We start from the raw sequence: 19,696 nt of genomic DNA on the forward strand, positions 1-19,696 counted from the left end.
TGGGTACAATTGTGTGCATGCCTCCTAAATCCCTCTGTTATCTTCTTTAGCTGTGATGGAAGATTGAGCATCTTCCCTCCTAATCCTCCTTTCTCATAACAGCCCCAGTTAGTCAGTCAACCAGGAAACAGGCAATTCAGCCTATCACTGGAATTCGACCAATAAACAACCTTATACAAGACGAACACTCTTCTTTTCCGTCTTTCTTCTTCATCCCGTAATCTGGAAAGGTGATCCTAGCAGCCGTCACCCCCACTGGGCCTATAACCTGATGTACAGATAAAACCCGGGGCCTAGGGAGCTGTCACTCCTCAGTTGATGTGTCAACGACTGTGCTACCTTGTAAAGTGCACATGCATGACTGAGGTTGAATGGGTCTCATTTTATTGCATTCACCCCTCTGTCTGTGAAGCGTTTGTGCAAGAAAAGGGGGCTGCTGATTGAAGGGAAAACAGGCCTTTGAGAAATGGGAAATGACAGTGTTATTACCTTGCTAATGTTTTTTTGTTCATGCTGTGTATCGTTTTTTTAAATATATACCTGTTATCCCCCTCCCCCAACCATCCAAAAAATAAAAATAAAGAAATCAAACTTAAGACTGATGTTAACTAAAATTATTTAAAGTTTTGGTCCTTTAATGGGGGATAGAATAATTTTAACCTCCTAGGACCTGGCGTCCACATATATAGACATCACATTTTGGGCTTATTTAGACCAAAATACTCTAATTTTGCTCTACAAGGGCCTGATATCCACTTACGAGGACATTATACTGCTACTGTTCTATCAAAATTTTAAACGGATATACTCATATGTGGCTCTGGTTTTTCTTAAAAACAAAAGTCAGGTAAAAAAAAATCTGGTAATTCTTTGTTTTTACATTCATTGGGCCCCAATATGCCCAAATATCAAAGAGAAATTAAAAATGCACTCCGTGGAAGAGTTCGGGTCTTAGGAGGTTAAAACTAAAATGAACCCCTTTAGATAGCCCTCAGTTTCCCACAAGCATCTTACTCCTGACAAGTGACTGTGTGCAGTCTTTCCCCATCACCTACGCTCTGCTCAGCACTGGTGGGCTCCAGCCTCTCTGCTCTATCCCTCTGACAACCAGCAATGCCATGTTTTGGAAAGAGTTTCTTACGATAAATACCATTCCAGGTTTTGTGTGGTACATGAAAGGTCATGTTGTCTTTGTTGGCTTGACACTCGCCCACAGTCTCCTGTAAACAGAATTGAGATGTCTGTGTGAGGCGGCAGGTGGACCAATATGTCACTGAGTTTGTGGCTATCGCTCTTTATCCCTCACTCACACACATACACATGGAAATCTGCTGTGTAAACAGCTTACTGTACAGTGCAGAAGCCTTCAGTTTGCATTGGAAAATATGATTTTATACATGTGGCCTTTGCACTTTTTTCCCAGCGAGATTTTTTCTTTTCTGTGATTTAACAGCTTTCATGTTATGTGGATTTAAACACAACTATGCATCAGAGTTTTATTTGACCCTTGCAGGTTTTCACTCAAACCATATGTCTTCAGCTGGCATTTGTATCACATTGTTAGACTTATCCAAACACAGTTGAGTGTGTGTGTCTGTGATTTTGTAGCCGGCCACAGTGGAATCCTTCCCTGGCTGTTAGTAGCAGCCCTGCCTGTATGTTTATACTCCCCTGCTGACCCCGTGACCCAGAGGTCAAGATACCCACTAAAGCAGGCAGTGGGTTCACAGACACATTTGGATGAACCGTGTCTGTCACGAATGTTGGTGGGAGCATGTGAGGTGCTGGCTAGGCATGTCAATGTGTACTAACACACTTCCAATAAATAAATGTGGGAGGTGAAGTCTGTCTCATCACTGCTGGGCACCTGAGTTAGTGCTGTTATCATTTTTTTTGCCATCTTTACTTTATCAGTCTGAGATGATGCAGAGCTAGATAAAGGAGAAAGGCAGATAAAAGCATCATTTAAACTCTATATTTATTTGCAATGTACAAAAATTTAAGTATTAAAACTGCATTTTTGTTGAATTTTTTTTTAGATGAATGCTCATTTTGAATTTTAAGTTAGCAACATTTGTCATAATGTAGTTTTAGTGGATAAATCAATCAATAAATAAGTGTATCCTCTGCATGACAGCATATGTAGCTCCAAAACATGAATACATCGTACAGCATTAACGGTGCCTTCGCAGAAAGTTTCAAACCCACTTTTGGTTTCGATCCAGCAAAGAACTGTAAAGTGTTACACAGACTGACCTGTATCCATGAGGGCTTATTGTTTTACTCTCATTTTATGACGTTTTGGAATGAAATCTCTCATTTGTATTTTACGACGGGTCTGCATTCAAACCCCCACTCTCAGTGCTCCAGGTTGTGTAATGTGTTCAACAGATGTAGGAAAGAGAATCAGGATTTCATGGACGCTTCAGACGTACCTGTCAGACTGATCTACTGTTGTGCTCTTTGCAAAACTTCTCACCCTGCGTCACAGAGCTGCCTGACCTAAAGTTTCACGAAATGACAGGGGACACCGTATCGCCACAGTTCTGATTTATTATGGTGGATGCAGGTGTTAAAGAACAAATATGTTGTGAGAGACGGACGTTTTTTGAGTGATTCATGACAACCGGGTTAGGATAAATTAAATGATCTGTCTGTTCACAGCACTGTGCGCACATGGGACCTTAATTCAGAGAAGAAGCACAAGTCTGTGTTCAAGCCTCGCTCCTTCCAGGGTAAGAAGGTCATCCCCACATGCTGCACCTACAGCCGCGACGGAAAGCTCATCGCAGCGGGCTGCCAAGATGGCACCATCCAGATCTGGGACAGAAACCTCAGTGTGAGTTTTAAAACACAAACGCATGCCAGCTGCCGGCAATGTGCAGTGGATTGTAAACATTGGATGTCTGTTTTCTTATGGGCTCAAGTACAGAGTCATGAGACTCAGGTCACAGGCCAGAGAGGTCAGAGGTTGGCAAATCGCTAAGCCCAAGGAATTTAAAATGCTTTTGTCTAAACTGGAAGTAGCCCAATCTGAAGTATTGATGTGATCAAATATTTGATCTGATGTTGATACTGGGGGGGAAAGCCAGCACATGTTATGACCCCCCTAGAGCCACTCCACTAGCATGGCTTGAAAGAGCTACTTACGTAACAGAATTAACTGATGGTTAATGATTGAGGTGAGTTACATGAAAGTTGCTGGGAGGCCCAATCACAATTTCCCCCTGCACATTTTCCATTTAATTAGGTAATTAGGCAATTAAGTGATCAAAGTGTACATTCCTTTCCTCAAGATTCACATCGTTGAGGTAATAGTTGATCTTGGCTTCTGGCAAGCAGTGGGCTCACTTATTTGAGTTATTTGACAAATCAACACTTGATAAAAATGACTTCCATTCAGGGTTAAGAAAGCATGACGTCCATCAGATCTTTTGGGTGACTCGAAAGTTTTTTTCACTGATTCTTACTCCATAACACATTCTTCAATGTCTTCTTACTAATTTGCTTCATCTTTTCTCCTTCATGACTGTCCCAGTGATGTGATGTCAGTGTCTGGGCTCCAAATGCGGCTGTTTCCTGTTTATTGGCGACAAGGCATATCTGACAGTTTATTGTTCTTCTCATTAGTCACACAAAACATTTACCTCCATGAATGGATGGAAAGATGAGAAAGGGAAAAAGAGTTTAATGGACCTACAGCAATCAATTTAGCAGGCATCGTTGCATTCTGGGAGATTATAGGCTGATATTTTGTCATCAAAGAGTCCTTAAACGCTGAAAACGTACATTTTAGGATTGAACATAAAAGTGAATAAGGATTATTCATTATGCTTCTATTAAACATATATACTGCTTAATAGAAGCCAGTTTAAGGACAGTTTTTGATTATTTGTCGGTATAAGTCTAATTTTAACTAGCTGAAGAATGATAAGTTATTTTTCAGTACATTTGTTCTCTAATTCTTTTGTTCCACTTCATATCCTTTCATCTGTTCAGCTCTATCTGTGGTCAGGGGTGAATGCTTTTGTTATTTTGTGTGAGAACAGAAATAGTAATAGTAAGCTGTAGTGAGTGAGTTGGAACAGGCTGATTGGGCATAAAGGCTTATCCAGATTAGGGAAATGGGAAGTAGTTGTCACGTTAATTAATCCAACAACCGGCTTCATAATCAAATACAGTGTAGTTTGTATGATTTTTTTTTTTTTGTGTGGTTCTAACGGCTTTCCTATTGTATGTCTTTGCTTCTATGAACCCCACTTTATATAGACTCCCTTCTCTGCTCCAGTCACCCATCATCCCACCCCTGTGCTGCTCACAGCAGCATGCTTTTTGCAATTGGGTTAAAGCTCTCAAAATTTATTACCCCTCCTTCTCCAAGCTAAATATTTACCCTGCGTCCCATAGCAGCTTACAATAGTCATGGCTGTTTCCTGACCACTGGAGCCTGTCCTCTCTGAATGGCTCAAGAATTTAGTTGGTGCCCTCTGCCCTAATCAGCAACCTGTGCTGCTGACTCGAATTTAGCCACAAGCCTAAAAAGGAGTTGACCTCCCGATGCTTTTATTGCTGCTCCCTCCCCCCGCTTTTAAATGAGGCCTATCTGCTGTTGTATTGCCACTATTACTCATGGCAAGAATATGCAGGCAGATCAATCATGATCAATCTCATACATGACCTTGATCTATGGCTCAGTCTGAAGAGAAGCTATTGAGAGTGACACATCGCGCTCTTGAACCCTGACATGAGTTGATTGATCCTGCAATGGGAGTCAAGTAGGTCTCGTTCGGTGGACTGCCACAGAGGGTGATTGCATGTTCATTCCCTGACCAAAGGGGTCGGTGCCAGGATTGCAAGACTGCATTTAAATGGTTGCCAGGTAATGTGCACTTTGTGATACTGGGTGCATTGATGGTCCAGGTTTTTTGCTCCAAAACATTACCACAGAGACCTGAGGAATGTTATGGCGTCATAGGTGAACTTACATGTTTCCAGACTTCAAAGTGGGACCCCAAAAGAGGTGGTTTTGAAAAACTACACCGTGCAGAGTATTACGGTTAGGTGGTGAATCAGATATGCAAGCAAAAAGAAAAAAAATCTGCCACATTTTCAAGCTTTTGAATAAGAGCAATCAATAAGTGTTAAGCTGGTCCTGCTGTGTCTTACTTTGATCTTATATTGCTCTTGATATAAAAGTAATTAAGAGTCCAGACTCAATTTCATTCCATTAATCACTCTTATAACACTGCTTTTTCTGTCTAGAAGTGGATTTCGGTTTGGTAAGCGTAGGAGTTAAACATAGCTGAAATTAGTTTTCCACTTGATCTGAAATAGAGATATTAATTGAAAAGCACAGAGTGTACTCAGATTTAGGCCTTTCAGAATCAGCACATACACATTTAAGATTATAACAAGCATTCAAAAGCATTTAAGATCATTGATTTAACTCAACAGTTTAACGTGGTTATAACTGCACCTGTAATAAAGGCTAATTGGGTACCAATTAGGGGTGCAACGATACTCGTATCGATATCGAACCGTTCGATACAGTGCTTTCGGTTCGGTATGCATATGTATCGATCGATACAACATTTTTAATTTATTTTATCAACTTTCCTTCTGACGATGCTGTCTGTGTTGAGCGCTCAGTGGATCTGCGCTCGACAGTGCAGCCTAGGCGGAGTAGTCGAACACAGATTCACTGGGTGCAGGGCAAGCTAGCTAGACAGAAGTTAAGCTCGTTGCAACATGGCAGATTGAACCTCCCCCACCCTCATTCAGATCTGGCGTTTGGAACTATTTTGGTTTTCATGTGACGTATGACCCTGAAGGTAAGCGTGTCATGGACAAAAGTAAAACAGTATGTTGGATGTGCCAGCAATGCTCAATTGGTGGGAACTAGTGTGTTAGCGCAGTTAGCTCGTTAATGTGTTGACGTCTTCCAGACCCACTCATGAGGCGATCCGCGGTAGCTCGTTAACGGAGATTTGCCGTGTTGTGACCTTAACGTCATTTCAGATTAACGCTGACAGCACTAGTGGGAACACAACCAATATGACTGCACATTTACTCCGACATCATCCTAGTGCAAAGACAAGTGGAAGCAGACAAAAACAAGCACGCATGCTACAAACTTTACCCGAGTCATTTAGACAGCCGTTAGCACATGATTCTCCTTATGGGGACCTGATATGTTTAATATGCTGCTGAGAATATAGCCCAGAAGAAGCGTATAGTATAGCTTTTATTTTGGAAAGAGACATTTCTCCATAATAAACTCTCTTTTCCAAAGATGAGTGATTCCTCAATCAGATACAGGGCTCGCAAAATCGCTAGCCCCACGTCCTCCCTGCCCGTCGGCCTATCGTAGGAAGGAAAAATATATGTCAATGCTTTTGCATTCTTTCGGAAATGTAGCTGGGTAATTATGTCATTGGCATCGGCCACTGTCAATATGTGACATACTGAAATCGCGTTTGAATTTGCGCTTGTTTTTTGCTTTCACTTTGCAATCGCGTGAACTGTGTATAGAGAGCGACAGTACTGATTGGTGAGTGATGATAATTTGCGCACCAATTCCTCTGACATCGTCTTATCAATCGTTAGCTTACTATGCAAACATGACAAGTGAAATCTCCTGCAGCTTAAACATGTGAGAGGTTGATCGCGCAGAGAATCGCTGAGCGTTATGTTAGTGCGTGTGTAAAAGCAGCAGGATATATATTTTAGTTCTGCTGAGCCAAATAAGACAGGTCAGGGTGAAGAAGTGACAAAACGGAAAGGTTATGACAAATCAGACTATAAGGCTATAGTGCAGCTTTATGGTTTCATGGACAAAAGAATTTCTGTGGCTGCAATATGACGAGCTAAATAACCAGGGCTGCACATAAGTGGTCCGCAGGTGCGCATTCGCTGTCAAAATAAAAACCCGCACAAGATAAGAAGTTGCAACGCGTGTTTGCGTACATAGGATTTTAAGGAAGAGGACAGACATTTGTTTAGAACTCTTAAAGATGTCGAAGAAGCTCCTTTAAGCAATTACTGTGATGTTCCTCCACCTCCAAAGAAATGTCAGGAGTCCGAACCACAAAAGAAGCGCGTATTCTCGGAAAAGTGGTTGCAGGAGGTGAGCTGGCTTCAAACAAATGATGAACGCACAGAGATGTGGTGCAGAATGTGCCGTGAAAATTTAATAAATGACAAATTAATAAAAAGGCATGAACATTTTTTTTGTATCGAAAAAATATCGAACCGTGACACCAAAGTATCGAACCGAACCGAACCGTGAATTTTGTTGTATCGTTGCACCCCTAGTACCAATATGTTTAAACATCTGAATGCAATATCAATGCTGTAGATTATGTTATTAATGTTAGTACTGCAATGGTAATGATGATGGTTATTAACAATAGCTGTAAAATAATTTCCCTAATCCCCACAAAAGATATTCAGAGGTAGTTCATTATTGACTTCATTATTACATGTGTGAGAACCTTGACTTACTTAATGATTAGTAAGTCAAGGTTTTTGTCTTGCCAGAGACATCAAATATACCGATGAGATCCTCAAACTAGGAATTCATGGCATAGATCAGGTTTTTGTTTGGGAAGTTAATATATTTACAAGCAGCATTAATCTTGACAACAGATTTTGAGGTTGTTTTAGTCATAGTTTGTTTTTTTTACTAAAATGCCATTTAGTTTTATTCATAATTTAAGCATCACAATTTTTTCATTTTATTAGGCTAAATGTCATAAGATTACAGTAGACTAAATCTAAAGTTAATTCAGTTAACCAAAATATAGAGTGTAAACATTTTTTTTTACCTGTGAGACTTGCTTCGTGTGAAATGTGTCCATATGTCCACCCCTCTCTTCCTCCAAAGCATTAACATTTTGTTGAGTTTTCATTAGAAACAGGGAGTACAGTAAATAGTTGTACCATTTCCTGGGGACAGATTAAATGTGCTCATCTAACCTTACCATAGAAGGACATCACTTCTGATTGGATCACTTCCAAATACGTCCCACCTTTCTACACAATTTAATTAGTTTCGATTGGATCTCATCTCTCCAGCATGCCTCTCGTTTTTGCTTCGTTGATGAAAGTGTTAACACCTTTCATCAGCTTTTTTTAACTTGTGCATTAGCTTTTATTTAGTTATCGTCTTGCTTTCACCAGAAAAAAATTGTCATTAATAAAACTGTGATGAAAATTATTGGTCAACGAAATTAGCATTGATTACAAGGGAAGCTATTAAAATGCCACTGAATACCTTACTGCCATGAACCTCTCGGTGCAGGGTCCTCTAGAAGTTCGATTAACGCACCTTCAGAACATAGTATTTTCACTGTAAAGTAGTAAATCCAGTGGGTGCTCAAAGATAAATTAGGAAAGGCGATCAGAACCTCTTAAAGTCAACTCATGTTTCTAAATGATCTAGGATTTGACAACACGTGAGAGCATCTAAAAATGAATAAATCCACCAAGCGCTCTAGAGACATCATAATCATAAACATTTATGACATCTTAGTCATATCTTAGTCCCGTCATTTTGACTTGCTCATTGTTTTTCTCATTGCCACACACTTTCTCTGTCTGACTATGCTGTATATGGGACCTCTCATAGGCTGTGTATCGACGATTAGACATGTCTGAAAAGTGAAACCACTGTGGTAGTGCCTTAAACCTGCATTCTTTCTAATACCCAGCAGGAGGCAACTCCTCTAATTGAAAAAAAAAGAAATCCCCATTATAGAGAAGCCTATAACTTATTTTGTTCTCTGAATTTATGACCCTAGTGTCACTCGCTTTTAGATTACTGTCAGATCCACCCCTTGCTCATCATGTAAGTTTTCAAAACATCAAGACTATCTCCGTCTTATACATACAGTCTAGGTCCACTAAAAGATGTTAGAGAAGTGTTTTACAGGAAAGCAATGCCAACGCTATCATTATTGTGTCCTTTTTTGACCTTGAACAGGACTTGGAAGAAAAGAGAAGCATGTGCAAAATATTCCTGCCATCTATAGCCTTTTGTAACTGAGACATAGAGGAATACAGTTACTTTACCATAGCGAACATTTGGATTATCTAGAACCTCTTCGCCACCACCACTTGTTGATTTCCATGAAAGATCAGAGCAGCTGTTAGGACTGTGGTTTGGCCACTCGATCCTCAGGGAGTAACAGAGGTCAGAATGAGATGTGAAACTAACTGAACACTGTTCATCAAGTCTTTCAGGTGTGCTGTTGTAAAAGTATGAAAGGAGCTGAGATAAAGAGCCCTGCAGTATTTATGTAATGCTCCGATAGCGTGATTTGGAACAGTTGGCGCTGCGGTAGATTGTTATCATAGTCTGCTCAGGATGAAACCCAATGCTGTGTTCCTTCAGCTATGTATCAGCTCGTGCTGCCGAATGTGTGCGCGCATACGTGCATGCATATATGGAAGACTTTCATAATTTACTGGATGCTGTTTATAAAAATACGCACATTAGCTTACTGAAAAAAATCTTAATCATTTAGCTTCGTGCCTGCTGGCTGGAGAAGAGGCTACAGCTTACAGAGGATGTCACAAGGCGCGAGTGAAGTTTCAAACAGTGTACGAGAATCTGGTTTCACAGGCCGGCTGTGTAGATTAGCACAGGAAGCAAACGCAATGGCATCTGCTAATGCCAGCCAACATCAGGACAGTAAATAAATACTCAAGCTTTCACAACAGCAGTATATGATCTAGAAATAGCTGACGGGGGTGTATGTTTGCAGTATGCATCTAGAACAACCACAAACTACCTATTAAAGGTGCTGCTTTTCCCCAGTTTATGTATAAACTATTTATAAAAAAAAAAAACAACCCTCTGTCTTATATTTATACCCATTTAGCATATTTTTCTCAGTTTTTTCCTTTTCATTTTTTGATAATTTACTCCAGATTCAGGCAAAGGTTTTCCTATCTGCTGTCTGGTTGTTTGTTTGGATGACAAAAGGAAGTGCTGAAACGTATTTTCAGTTCAAAGAAAACACACAGACAAAAGTATAATGTAACAAAAGGACATGAAAGGGGTCAAAACACAGCATGTGCTTACAGCAGATGGTGTTCATCTTAGAAAGAAAGATGTCAGATGAAAAGAAGAAGAAAAACCACATCGCGGAGTGATTCATCACAGGTTGAACAAGTACTCATAACTTTTCTCATTAGTCGAGCTGACGAAAACTGCGGCTGTGCATTTTGAGGTCACAGAACAGGTTGATTCAGATGGGGGAAAAGCACATCTGTGCAGTTCTTTCGTGGAGTTATGTAAAGCAGATTTCATCACCTTCCCCTCGCTGAATATTTATGTTGTAATATTTACATGTTTGATGCCATTTGTTCTCACCCTGAGACTGCACCGCTTATTATTTTTCCTGCAAACCCCTAAAAGGAGCCTCAGTTCATATCTGCTCCGCTGGCTAATTTCATGGTGTGCAACTGAGCAACATGCTAAGACAAGATAATTACAAGAAAATGGTTCATGAGCAAAAGCCTCCTGTTCATAGTGTCCTGACTCCACCCAGTTGGTGGTTACCATGCATAGAATGGGTGCAGAGTTACATGAATGCATGTTTGGATACGCCCCTATTGCCCATTTGCAAAGCTCGGTAGTCACAATGGTCATTGCAAGTGATTGCAGGATTAAAATGGGGTCTTCCAAGGGCTACGCATATTAAATGTTATGTTTTATCTGCTACTTATTAGCACTGAAATAGCTTGCTTAAGATTAAAAAAAATCTAGTTTCTGTATTAAATTGACCTCTTGGCTTCGCACTTTCCACCAAGTCAATTTTGGTGCAGTAAAAAATGAATAGGCAGATATTTGTAAGATAATTGTGGAGAAAAATGGAAATAAGTCAGAGGCAATCTATGAGTAAAATGATGATGGGGAGCAGAAAATTATTCCAGGAGAGACTACAGAGACTAAATGGCCGAGGCCTGAAGAAGTGTAATCCACGTTATCTACAGTCCAAGGTAACAGTGTTATCTGTCTCGTGCAAGTTAATAACTTCCCTCCACTTACTTTGGAAGTGAAGTATGGCCTCGTTTCCTTCTGTTATCGCCAGGGCACATCACTCATTCACCTCACGCTCCACTCTCTCCTGCAGTTTTTGCCAGCTTTTCTCTATATTTCTGCCTTATCTGTCTTCCACACTGTGTGCTCACTTCAAATTCCTTATCCGTCTCTTTTTTTGGTTTAAAGCCTGCGTTGCTGCAATTCTCTTTCCACTGATTTATTTGCATTCCATTTGGGATTAATGAAAGTGGAGCTGTATAAACCAAGGTTATGTTTGTTTGAGTGTTAGCAAGCCTACTTCCCAGACTGTTGCTTCATCAGCGCCTATTAATGATCGATCTTTGAAATCTGACTGTTCTCAGGTAAAAGGCGCTGGGAAGTAAACGGGAGGAAGCAGAGAGGAGGGATGGTTACTAGGGGCAAGCATTCTGGATATCCCCATGAGCTCTTGGATTGCCTAGTTGATTGATTTGAAAATTTATTAGATGAATCAGCAATGGAAAAAAAACATCTCTAGACGAAAATCTAAAATTCTGTTAATCTCTTGCTCTTTTTAAACTCAGGAAGTGCAAGAAATGGTACAGGTGTGTTGGGAACCACTATTTATACAGGGTAGACGTTTGAATTGGCTGGGAATCGTCAGGAATAATCGTTTAAATCTTATTATCTGTCTTTACCCTGCAGACTACAAAGATAAGTCCATTCACTCTGTCTTTTCTCACCTCTATACCATGACCTCGAATGAAATGCCATTTAGCCTTCTTAGCTTTCACTGATACATGCTCGTCATCACAGCCAAGATGAGTAGGATCACGTTCTCATTCTGTATATAGCAACATCCCAAGGAAATGTTCACAAGGGCAGAACTTTACTCACAATTTAGTGAAAACGTTGCCTCAAGGTTGTAATTTGCGATGTGTAATTTACCCCTATGTTTTCATTGCAGCTGCTTTTGCCCTGTAGCCAGTTGGGATGTAACTGTACCAACTCTGTTTTAGGATTGCACATACCCATTTAGCAAAATAACAGTTATTTTCAAAAGTCAACTAATATACTGATTCAGTAAAAACAAAAATCAAACCCAAAAAAAGTATTCAGTTTACATTCACACGGGACAAAAGAAATCTTCACATTTGAGCATAAAGTACAGTTTCTAAATTCCTGCCAAATAAAAATGGTTTTTGACATTTTTCTGTCTTAAACTGGAAAATTATATGACAGGAGGCAGTGGCTATCCCTGTAGCCTCACAGCAAGAAGGTCCTGGGTTTGAATCCAGTCTGAGGTGGACTTTCCCGTGTGGATCTCTTTATGTCTCTGTGGGTTTTCTCCCACAGTCCAAAGACATACATGGGATTAGGTTAATTGATGAGTCTAAACTGACTGCAGGTGTGAACATGGGCGTGATTGGTTACCTGTCTGTGTGTGACAGATTGACAACCTGTCCAGGGTGTACGCGGCTTCTTACCCAATGGAAAATTATGACTGAATAACAGTTATTATGCTAGTCAGCACTGAGGTATTTAATGATAATGGGTAAAATCGAGGGTAATTACGCTTAAGTTAGACCTATGATAATAAACTTTTTCATTTTAAATGCAGAGAGTCTTATGCCAACCAGTTACTGGAATCAGCTGTGCATATGTAGACCTTGTTTTCCATTAGCTTGAAACTATAACTGTGTGTCATGAGCATTTCATGGCAGTGTGTAATCACTGGCGGTGGCAGAGATGAAGCAGGCTGATTATCCCAGTCTCTTACTGACTAGGATGAGGTGGAGTTGAGGCGGGATGCACAAAGGGCAGAATGACATAAGCGCAATGGCATTTAAAGCACATGTAACAGAGGCTGATTGGCTCGCACAAGGCAGGCAAGAAAATGATTGGGCCAAAGTTATGACCGCAGAGCTGAGATTGATATAAACAGTTGATTAGCCCGAGCACCCAGGAATACTGGAACCAAACTGAACATAGATCTCTCTTACTGAACATAAGCTTCTTAAAATGATAAGGATTTAAAAAAAATAAATATTATGGCAAAGTGTCAACGTGTAAGTAGAAATTAAGGGCTCAGAAACAGAACCTTGTGAAAATCCATATATTAGTGGCACCAGAGCCCATTAATATTTCACAATTTCTGTGCCAAATTATTTACTCAAATAATAATAATTAAAAATTGAACGGAACATATTTTATTAATACTTAATCACCACACTTTGAAGAGTATGAAAAATAATCTTGTCCACTCCACTAGCTGCTACTGTCATCTATGCTTGTTGCAAATGTTGTCGAGTGGAAGTGGAAGTGTTGATATTGTGCATTGCTAGTTGTTGTTACTGGGTGACGATTGTGGCAAACCACTCATTCAAAGATGGCTAATATACCAAAGAGTGACCCCTAGCAGTGATAGTGTGTCTTTCGCCTGTTGCAGGCTACTAAACTGTGTGCAGTAAGAGTATTACAATACTATTTCAGGTAGGAAAAAATCAAAATACCATCTGTCAGGCAGGGACTTAAAAACTTGCCAAGATAAATGTCTGTGGTCTTGCTGAAAAGAGTGGAGAGTGTGGTGTCTTGTTGGTATTTCATAGGCTCTAAGAGGGCTTTATATAGTTAAATATATAATTTGGTGCTCATAGTGCAAATGGGAACCGTGTGTTGTTTGGAAAACACAGGGAATGAAAAGGTCTTTTTGTTACTACAGCAAGACTAAAATGTCTTGCTACTGAAGCAGAGCAGTGGCAGTTCCATGCAGTGGTTTATCAAGAGGTTGTAACACTGATGATTAATATTGACTGAAAAAACGTTGTGTTTATGGAAAAACTACTTATCAAGACTTATCGCATTTTTTTTCTAGCTGTCGCTTTTTCTGTGATGTTTATGTGATAAATATTAACATGTTTAACATTTTTGTCCAGTTCTTTCTATTTGTGTCACTTGCAAAACAAACAGAACTGAACTGGGATCTTTAGATAGGATCTGCATCATGCAGTTGTTATATACATCATTATGAAACCATAAACCTGCACCATGGCTTGTAGAAAGTGATGTCGCTAATGTGTCGCTTTCTCTTTTTCCGTCTTTCTAGGTTCATACAAGGTTCCACTGTCGGCAAGCCCACACCCCAGGATCGGACACCTCGTGCCTCAGCTTTTCTTATGATGGCACGATGCTTGCTTCACGTGGAGGTAAAAAAAACCAGAACATTAAATAAAGTTTTTTTTAAAAAAAGCCTTACCCTTATCTGCTAAGCTTAACAGCCACAATTTGAAGTTCTGGTCATCAGTACCCAAGTTAAGAGGGTCTGTTTTAAGGTCAAAGATCACTGTTGGGAAGCAGTGGCTTTTCAGTCTGAGTATACAAATAAGCATGGATTATTAACAGCAACACCCTGCAGACTTAGCTTGGTATGTAATCTGGAGAAGAGATGTCTAGCACAAAGGTAAACTGGAATAACTCTGCATAAGAGACCTCCGCTTCACATTATTCTGTAATGTAAATGAAAAATAACTCATACAGCCTCGTTCTATGTTAAGGAGGATGCGCTGCACTATAGTAAAGTAAATAACCTTCAGGAAAGTTTTGTCTGTGGTGACTCACAATTTACAGTTTGCCTTTTGTCCCCAACTGTTATTTTTCCCCCACCTAGGCGATGACACTCTGAAGATGTGGGATATACGCAACTTCAGGAAGCCAGTGAATGGAGTTAGTGGTCTGACCAACTACTTTTCCATGTGAGAGTCTTAACTATTATCTTAATTATAATCTGCCTGTTTGTTGCTGTAAGTGCTTACATATGCATTATTACCCAATAATGCATGTCTGTAACTTTCCCTGTTAGGACCGACTGCTGTTTTAGCCCAGATGACAAGCTTCTGGTGACGGGGACGTCGGTGAAGAAAGATGAAGGAAATGGGAAGCTGGTTTTCTTTGACCGCATTTCGTTTCAGAGGGTCTACGAAATAGATGTCACCAACGCAGTAAGTTCTGCCTCAATTCCCCAACAACCACAGCAACAAGATGTTTTCCAGCTCGTTGATATGATATGTTAGTTACAAACAAAGCAGTGACCTTGAATACATAACGAGCAGTGGAAAAGATGATGAATACACAATAACACATAATGAAATCAATATGACAGTCATTCCTTCTCAACATAAGTGGTTTGTGCTCAAGCAAAACTGAAGCATTTAAAATGTTTTGAAAACACAACAGCAGTAGTCTAAGGACTCATTTAAAGATCTGTTTAACCCAATGCATTCCACTGCTTTTTTATGATTTCAGCTTGTGCGTTGCAGAATTTGAGCTAAACTCAATAAACAACTCTACAAAACTGCCTTAAATTATCATTTGAGCTAAAGAAAGACTTTCTGCAGATAAAGAAATGTGGGTTTGGTTTTTTTCTTTTTCTCTATCTAATAAGTAGCACAGTTGTCTGGCAGTGACTAGACATTTTCCTCTCTAAATCACTGTGTGTGAGCAGAATTAATCTGTTAACAAAGTATAATATAGCATCATTGAGGTAAGAAAAAAAAATCAGAGCTCTATGAGCTGAGTTTTGAAGGAGAATAAAGGCAAGTTAAAGGTAAAAGTGGGGCAATGTGACCTTTCCTTACTGCAATATTCCCACAAACCTATTGGCAGGACAGCTATTGACACTTTTACGTGCACTGCCTTTGAGTTATATTTGAAATTTAATTATCTAAAAACACAATCCGCACGTCCCATTCCCACATACAGAGTACTCTGTCAGACACATGAGCATACTCTGTACTTTTACACTAATCCCGCTTTCTCAGAAATCCATTTGGTGAGGGCAACCAGCCATAGGTGCTGAAATGATTTGCAGAGGTGCTTTCTACAGTAGAAAGCACTTTTTTGCTGCTTCCTGCTCCTCCGCCTCTTTCTCTCAATCCTTCAAACCCTTTTCAGAGATTTAATGGTGTCTATCTATAGACATAACATTGAGTCCTGACTGAAACTAATGCTTTCTAACTCAGTTTCCTCGGCTGAGGCATGCTCCTTCCACATAGGCCATTGAATGAACGAGAGTAGGGGAAAGAGAAAAGACTGTGTGTGTGTGTGTGTCCTCCAACCCTGCCAGCCAGCTGCTGTTATCTTGCAAAACTTGGCCCAGCATTCACACTAAGTGCACACCCCACTGCTCAGCTGCACTAACTGAGGGGAGTGAAAAAATGGTCAGTTTTTTAATTAAACCTGAAATTAAACATTATTCATTCCTGTTTTGTAATTGCAATTTAGCTGTCTTAAATAAAATGACTGAGTTTAAATCTAAGCTTTCAGGTGTCCATACACTTGGTAACTTTTGTCATATTGTCCATGTTGTCGACACAAAATGAATTCTCTGATTTCTCTGTTGGTTACAATGTTGCCAAAAAAGAAGAACAGCTTGTTTTAACATCGTGATACCCCCTCACTGTCAACTGATTGACACACCAATACCATGAAGTGTATGTACCAAGATACCTACCAAGTTTTCCATTATTGTTTATGAAATAGTTTCTCAATTTCAAAGCCACATTTCCACTCTGCGTGAGTGGTCTTGCTTTTTTTCTGCTCTCTAGATAGCTAGGGCTTCTGATTGGTGACAGTTAGAAGACGACACTCCACAAACCTGACAGGACTAAACACTGATGCCACTGAGTACACTTGACCTCTGAGTAATGATAATGCTGTCATTCAGAAACGGTGGCATTATTAATCTGCAATCACCATAATCCACATATTTTATGTGTAGTTCTCAGTCATTTAGACAAAGCAGTTAAAGTTGTGTCTTTTATTTAAGTATTTGAAAAGCCTCACAAACACTTACACACTTGTGGTTATAACATTTGCTCTCACTTTAACTATAGGTAGCATTAAAACAAAAGACCTCAGATGCTTTGGGTCAAAGAGTCTGTGCAGAACTTAACAGCCCTCCTCCTTTGCATCACTCTGTGGACATTTGTCTTCTCTTTCCCTTTACTGAAGAGGGTAAACATTTGGAAGTGATTTTTCCATTGGCCTTTCACTTGCTCCACCATCTGCCATTCGAAGAACCTCTGGAAGTGTCAGCTCAGTTTCACTTAAAGGATGGCAAAATACCTCTTCCTGTCTTTTCACACTGTGAGCCGTACAGACATCCAGTAGATTTCCCACAAAATCCAGCCTAATGCCGCAGAAAAAAAGATTTTAGATTAAGGAATGATGCAGGCTGCAAGTCGTCTTGGCAGTGCTTTTATTTGTGTTAATTGTACTAAACTCCCAAAATTTACAACCCCATTTGCAAAATAGTTTGGACACTGTGAAGTGTAAATGAAAACAGAATGCAATGATACAATCCACCAAAGCCCTATTTTTAAACCAAATAAAGGCAACATATCAAATAGTTGCCAAATTTTATTACACTTTTTATTTTTATACCAGCTGCATGTTTCAAAAAAGTCTTAAATAAAACAAAATAAGAATGAAAGTTCTGCAATGCTAGAACAATAAACAGCATTCAGTTAAAAGGGGCTCTGTTTTTACGAGTAAAGAATTTTTCTGTGGGATGGATTGAGTAGATTTCAATGGATGTCACATTAGAAACATGGCATGGCTTTGTAACAGAAGTCACCGCACGGGCTCGTGGGTGCTTATCATTGAAAAAAGTCTGTCACTGTCTCCACAAATGTGAGTTAAATTTCTACCACACAGACAAAAACCTTATATGAACAAGAACCAGCAATCCTGTTGTCTTCTTCGGGTCTGACTACTTTGACTAATGTCTTTTTCCTCCAAAAGGAACTTAATCCTGATATGGATTCTGTCTCAACCTGATTTATTTTCTTTTATATGTCCTAAAACCCCTCAGTTTGTTGGCCCACAGGGACACAGAAATAAAGTAAGAAACAAAGAAATGTTTGTGTTTAAGAATCATAAATTCTTCTAAAACATGATTTAAAAGTGTGGTTGGTTACAGGAAGAATGATTAATAAACTGTGTCTAGCTTAGACCATTTTTTTTCTTGTGTTGAGTTGATAAACTTCCTCACCCCACCCGCTGACCAACAACACAACACTTCAAGTATAAATCGGTCACCCACACCTGCTCGTATCAGTAAGTTAATTAGATTTCTAAAGTAATTTTGATGTGTGAATTTAGTTTTGTGCAGCAGTTATCAGTTATCTCCAGCATGCACTCGGTGAACCTGATGAATGTGCTATTTACTATGTTTACATCAGCCGTCAGCTCTCGGATGGCTCCAGAATTTAAGTGCAGTCTTTATAAAGTGGCGTACCAAGCAAGCGAGTGAAAGGAAGGGCCACCAATCATTTCTAACTAAACAGTCTACATAACCCCAGACCTGGATTCTGGGGTGCGCTCAGGAGCAGAGGCTGTTTCAGGCTTGTTTGGTAAATATTTCAGACACGCTTAAGCTTATCTTAGTCCATCAGATGGGTCAGAAACCAGGTGAGATCCTGTTTACTAAAAAAGCATCAAGCTTTGGCTGCATTTCAAATGGAGGCTGAACCCTGCAGCTCTTATGCACTTTCTGTAAATCTGTGTGTGCGTGTGCGTGTGTGTGCCGATTGTCATTTTATCTATATATGCACATTTGATCCCAACTACATATGTGCACCATAAATACTTTATATAATGACATTTCCCGCTGTGGGAAAATCCACCTGAGGACGTTTGCTGTATGGAAATTTTTTCTTCTGTTATGTCTCTACTGTTGCTGTGTAGTAAATAATATTAATCATGTTTTGATACGTCACTCAAATCACAAATTTAATTCACGTTTTTCACGCGGTATTGGCCTTATATTATTGATACTCCACAAGCAGAATCACAATGGCAAAGTGCAGACCTCCACCAAGGCCAATAGTCCTCTTTCCAATGATACCTGAGATTGTAAACACAATGATGATGATTGGTTGTGCTTCCATCCATCCATTTCCTGCAACTTAGCTGGGTGCAACAGTCTAATGCTGCCATCCAACTAGTAAAAACAGTGCTTGGTCACTGTGGCACAGCCAAAGTTATTGAATCCATGTGCTGTCTGTGACAACTTCGTGAAAATCGCCAATATGTCTGCTGCAACTCTGTCGTCTACATTCACATTAAACTGAAATTTACACTGGCTATTTGCATTCAAAGTCCAGCCAGAACCTCAGAGAGTAAAATTGTAAATTCAGAAACTCCTCAATAAATGGTAATGTACTTGCAATTTAATTGCAGAATGACATAGGCACCCGGTAACGTTTTTATATAGGAATATGGCCAGAATACAACCAGTTGATTTTAGTTCCTAAAAGAGACTCATCACAGAGTTGTTGAGCTCATCAACGCAGACTACCCAAGGCTGCAATGTTCTGGCACTCTGTGTTTACAAGTTATGCAGATCTTCACCAGTTTGTCTGAAAGTGAGTGCCGTCAGTCCAAGTTGGACTGCATTTGGTTGGAAACAGGTTGCCTCCTATCAGGTGCCTTGTGCATTCACCTTGCAGTCGAAAGTGGTCACCCAAAGATTGAAGATGCTGCAACATCAAACTCTGGGCAAACATAGATTTTTTTGCCCTCTAGTCTAAAGAAAGTTGCTGTCTTATCTCTGCTTTAGTGTGAGTGAGCCATAAGCATAGATAGACCTCAGTCTCCCTAGGCAAC

At 39.8% G+C, this 19,696-nt stretch overlaps 1 protein-coding gene across 1 annotated transcript in view; it reads left to right on the top strand.

Annotated features, from left to right (window-relative positions):
* The window catches only part of wdr70 (WD repeat domain 70), a 47,677-nt gene that overhangs the window by 16,871 nt on the left and 11,110 nt on the right, over positions 1–19,696 (top strand). Inside the window, exons 10-13 of the mRNA XM_006788903.3 lie at positions 2,665–2,839; positions 14,136–14,235; positions 14,697–14,781; positions 14,889–15,027. Coding sequence (XP_006788966.2) covers positions 2,665–2,839; positions 14,136–14,235; positions 14,697–14,781; positions 14,889–15,027 — 499 coding nt within the window. The remainder of the gene's footprint in view (positions 1–2,664; positions 2,840–14,135; positions 14,236–14,696; positions 14,782–14,888; positions 15,028–19,696) is intronic.

This window comes from Neolamprologus brichardi, chromosome 7 (genome assembly GCF_056152115.1).
Source record: "Neolamprologus brichardi isolate AB-2024 chromosome 7, ASM5615211v1, whole genome shotgun sequence".
Classification (NCBI taxonomy): domain Eukaryota; kingdom Metazoa; phylum Chordata; class Actinopteri; order Cichliformes; family Cichlidae; genus Neolamprologus; species Neolamprologus brichardi.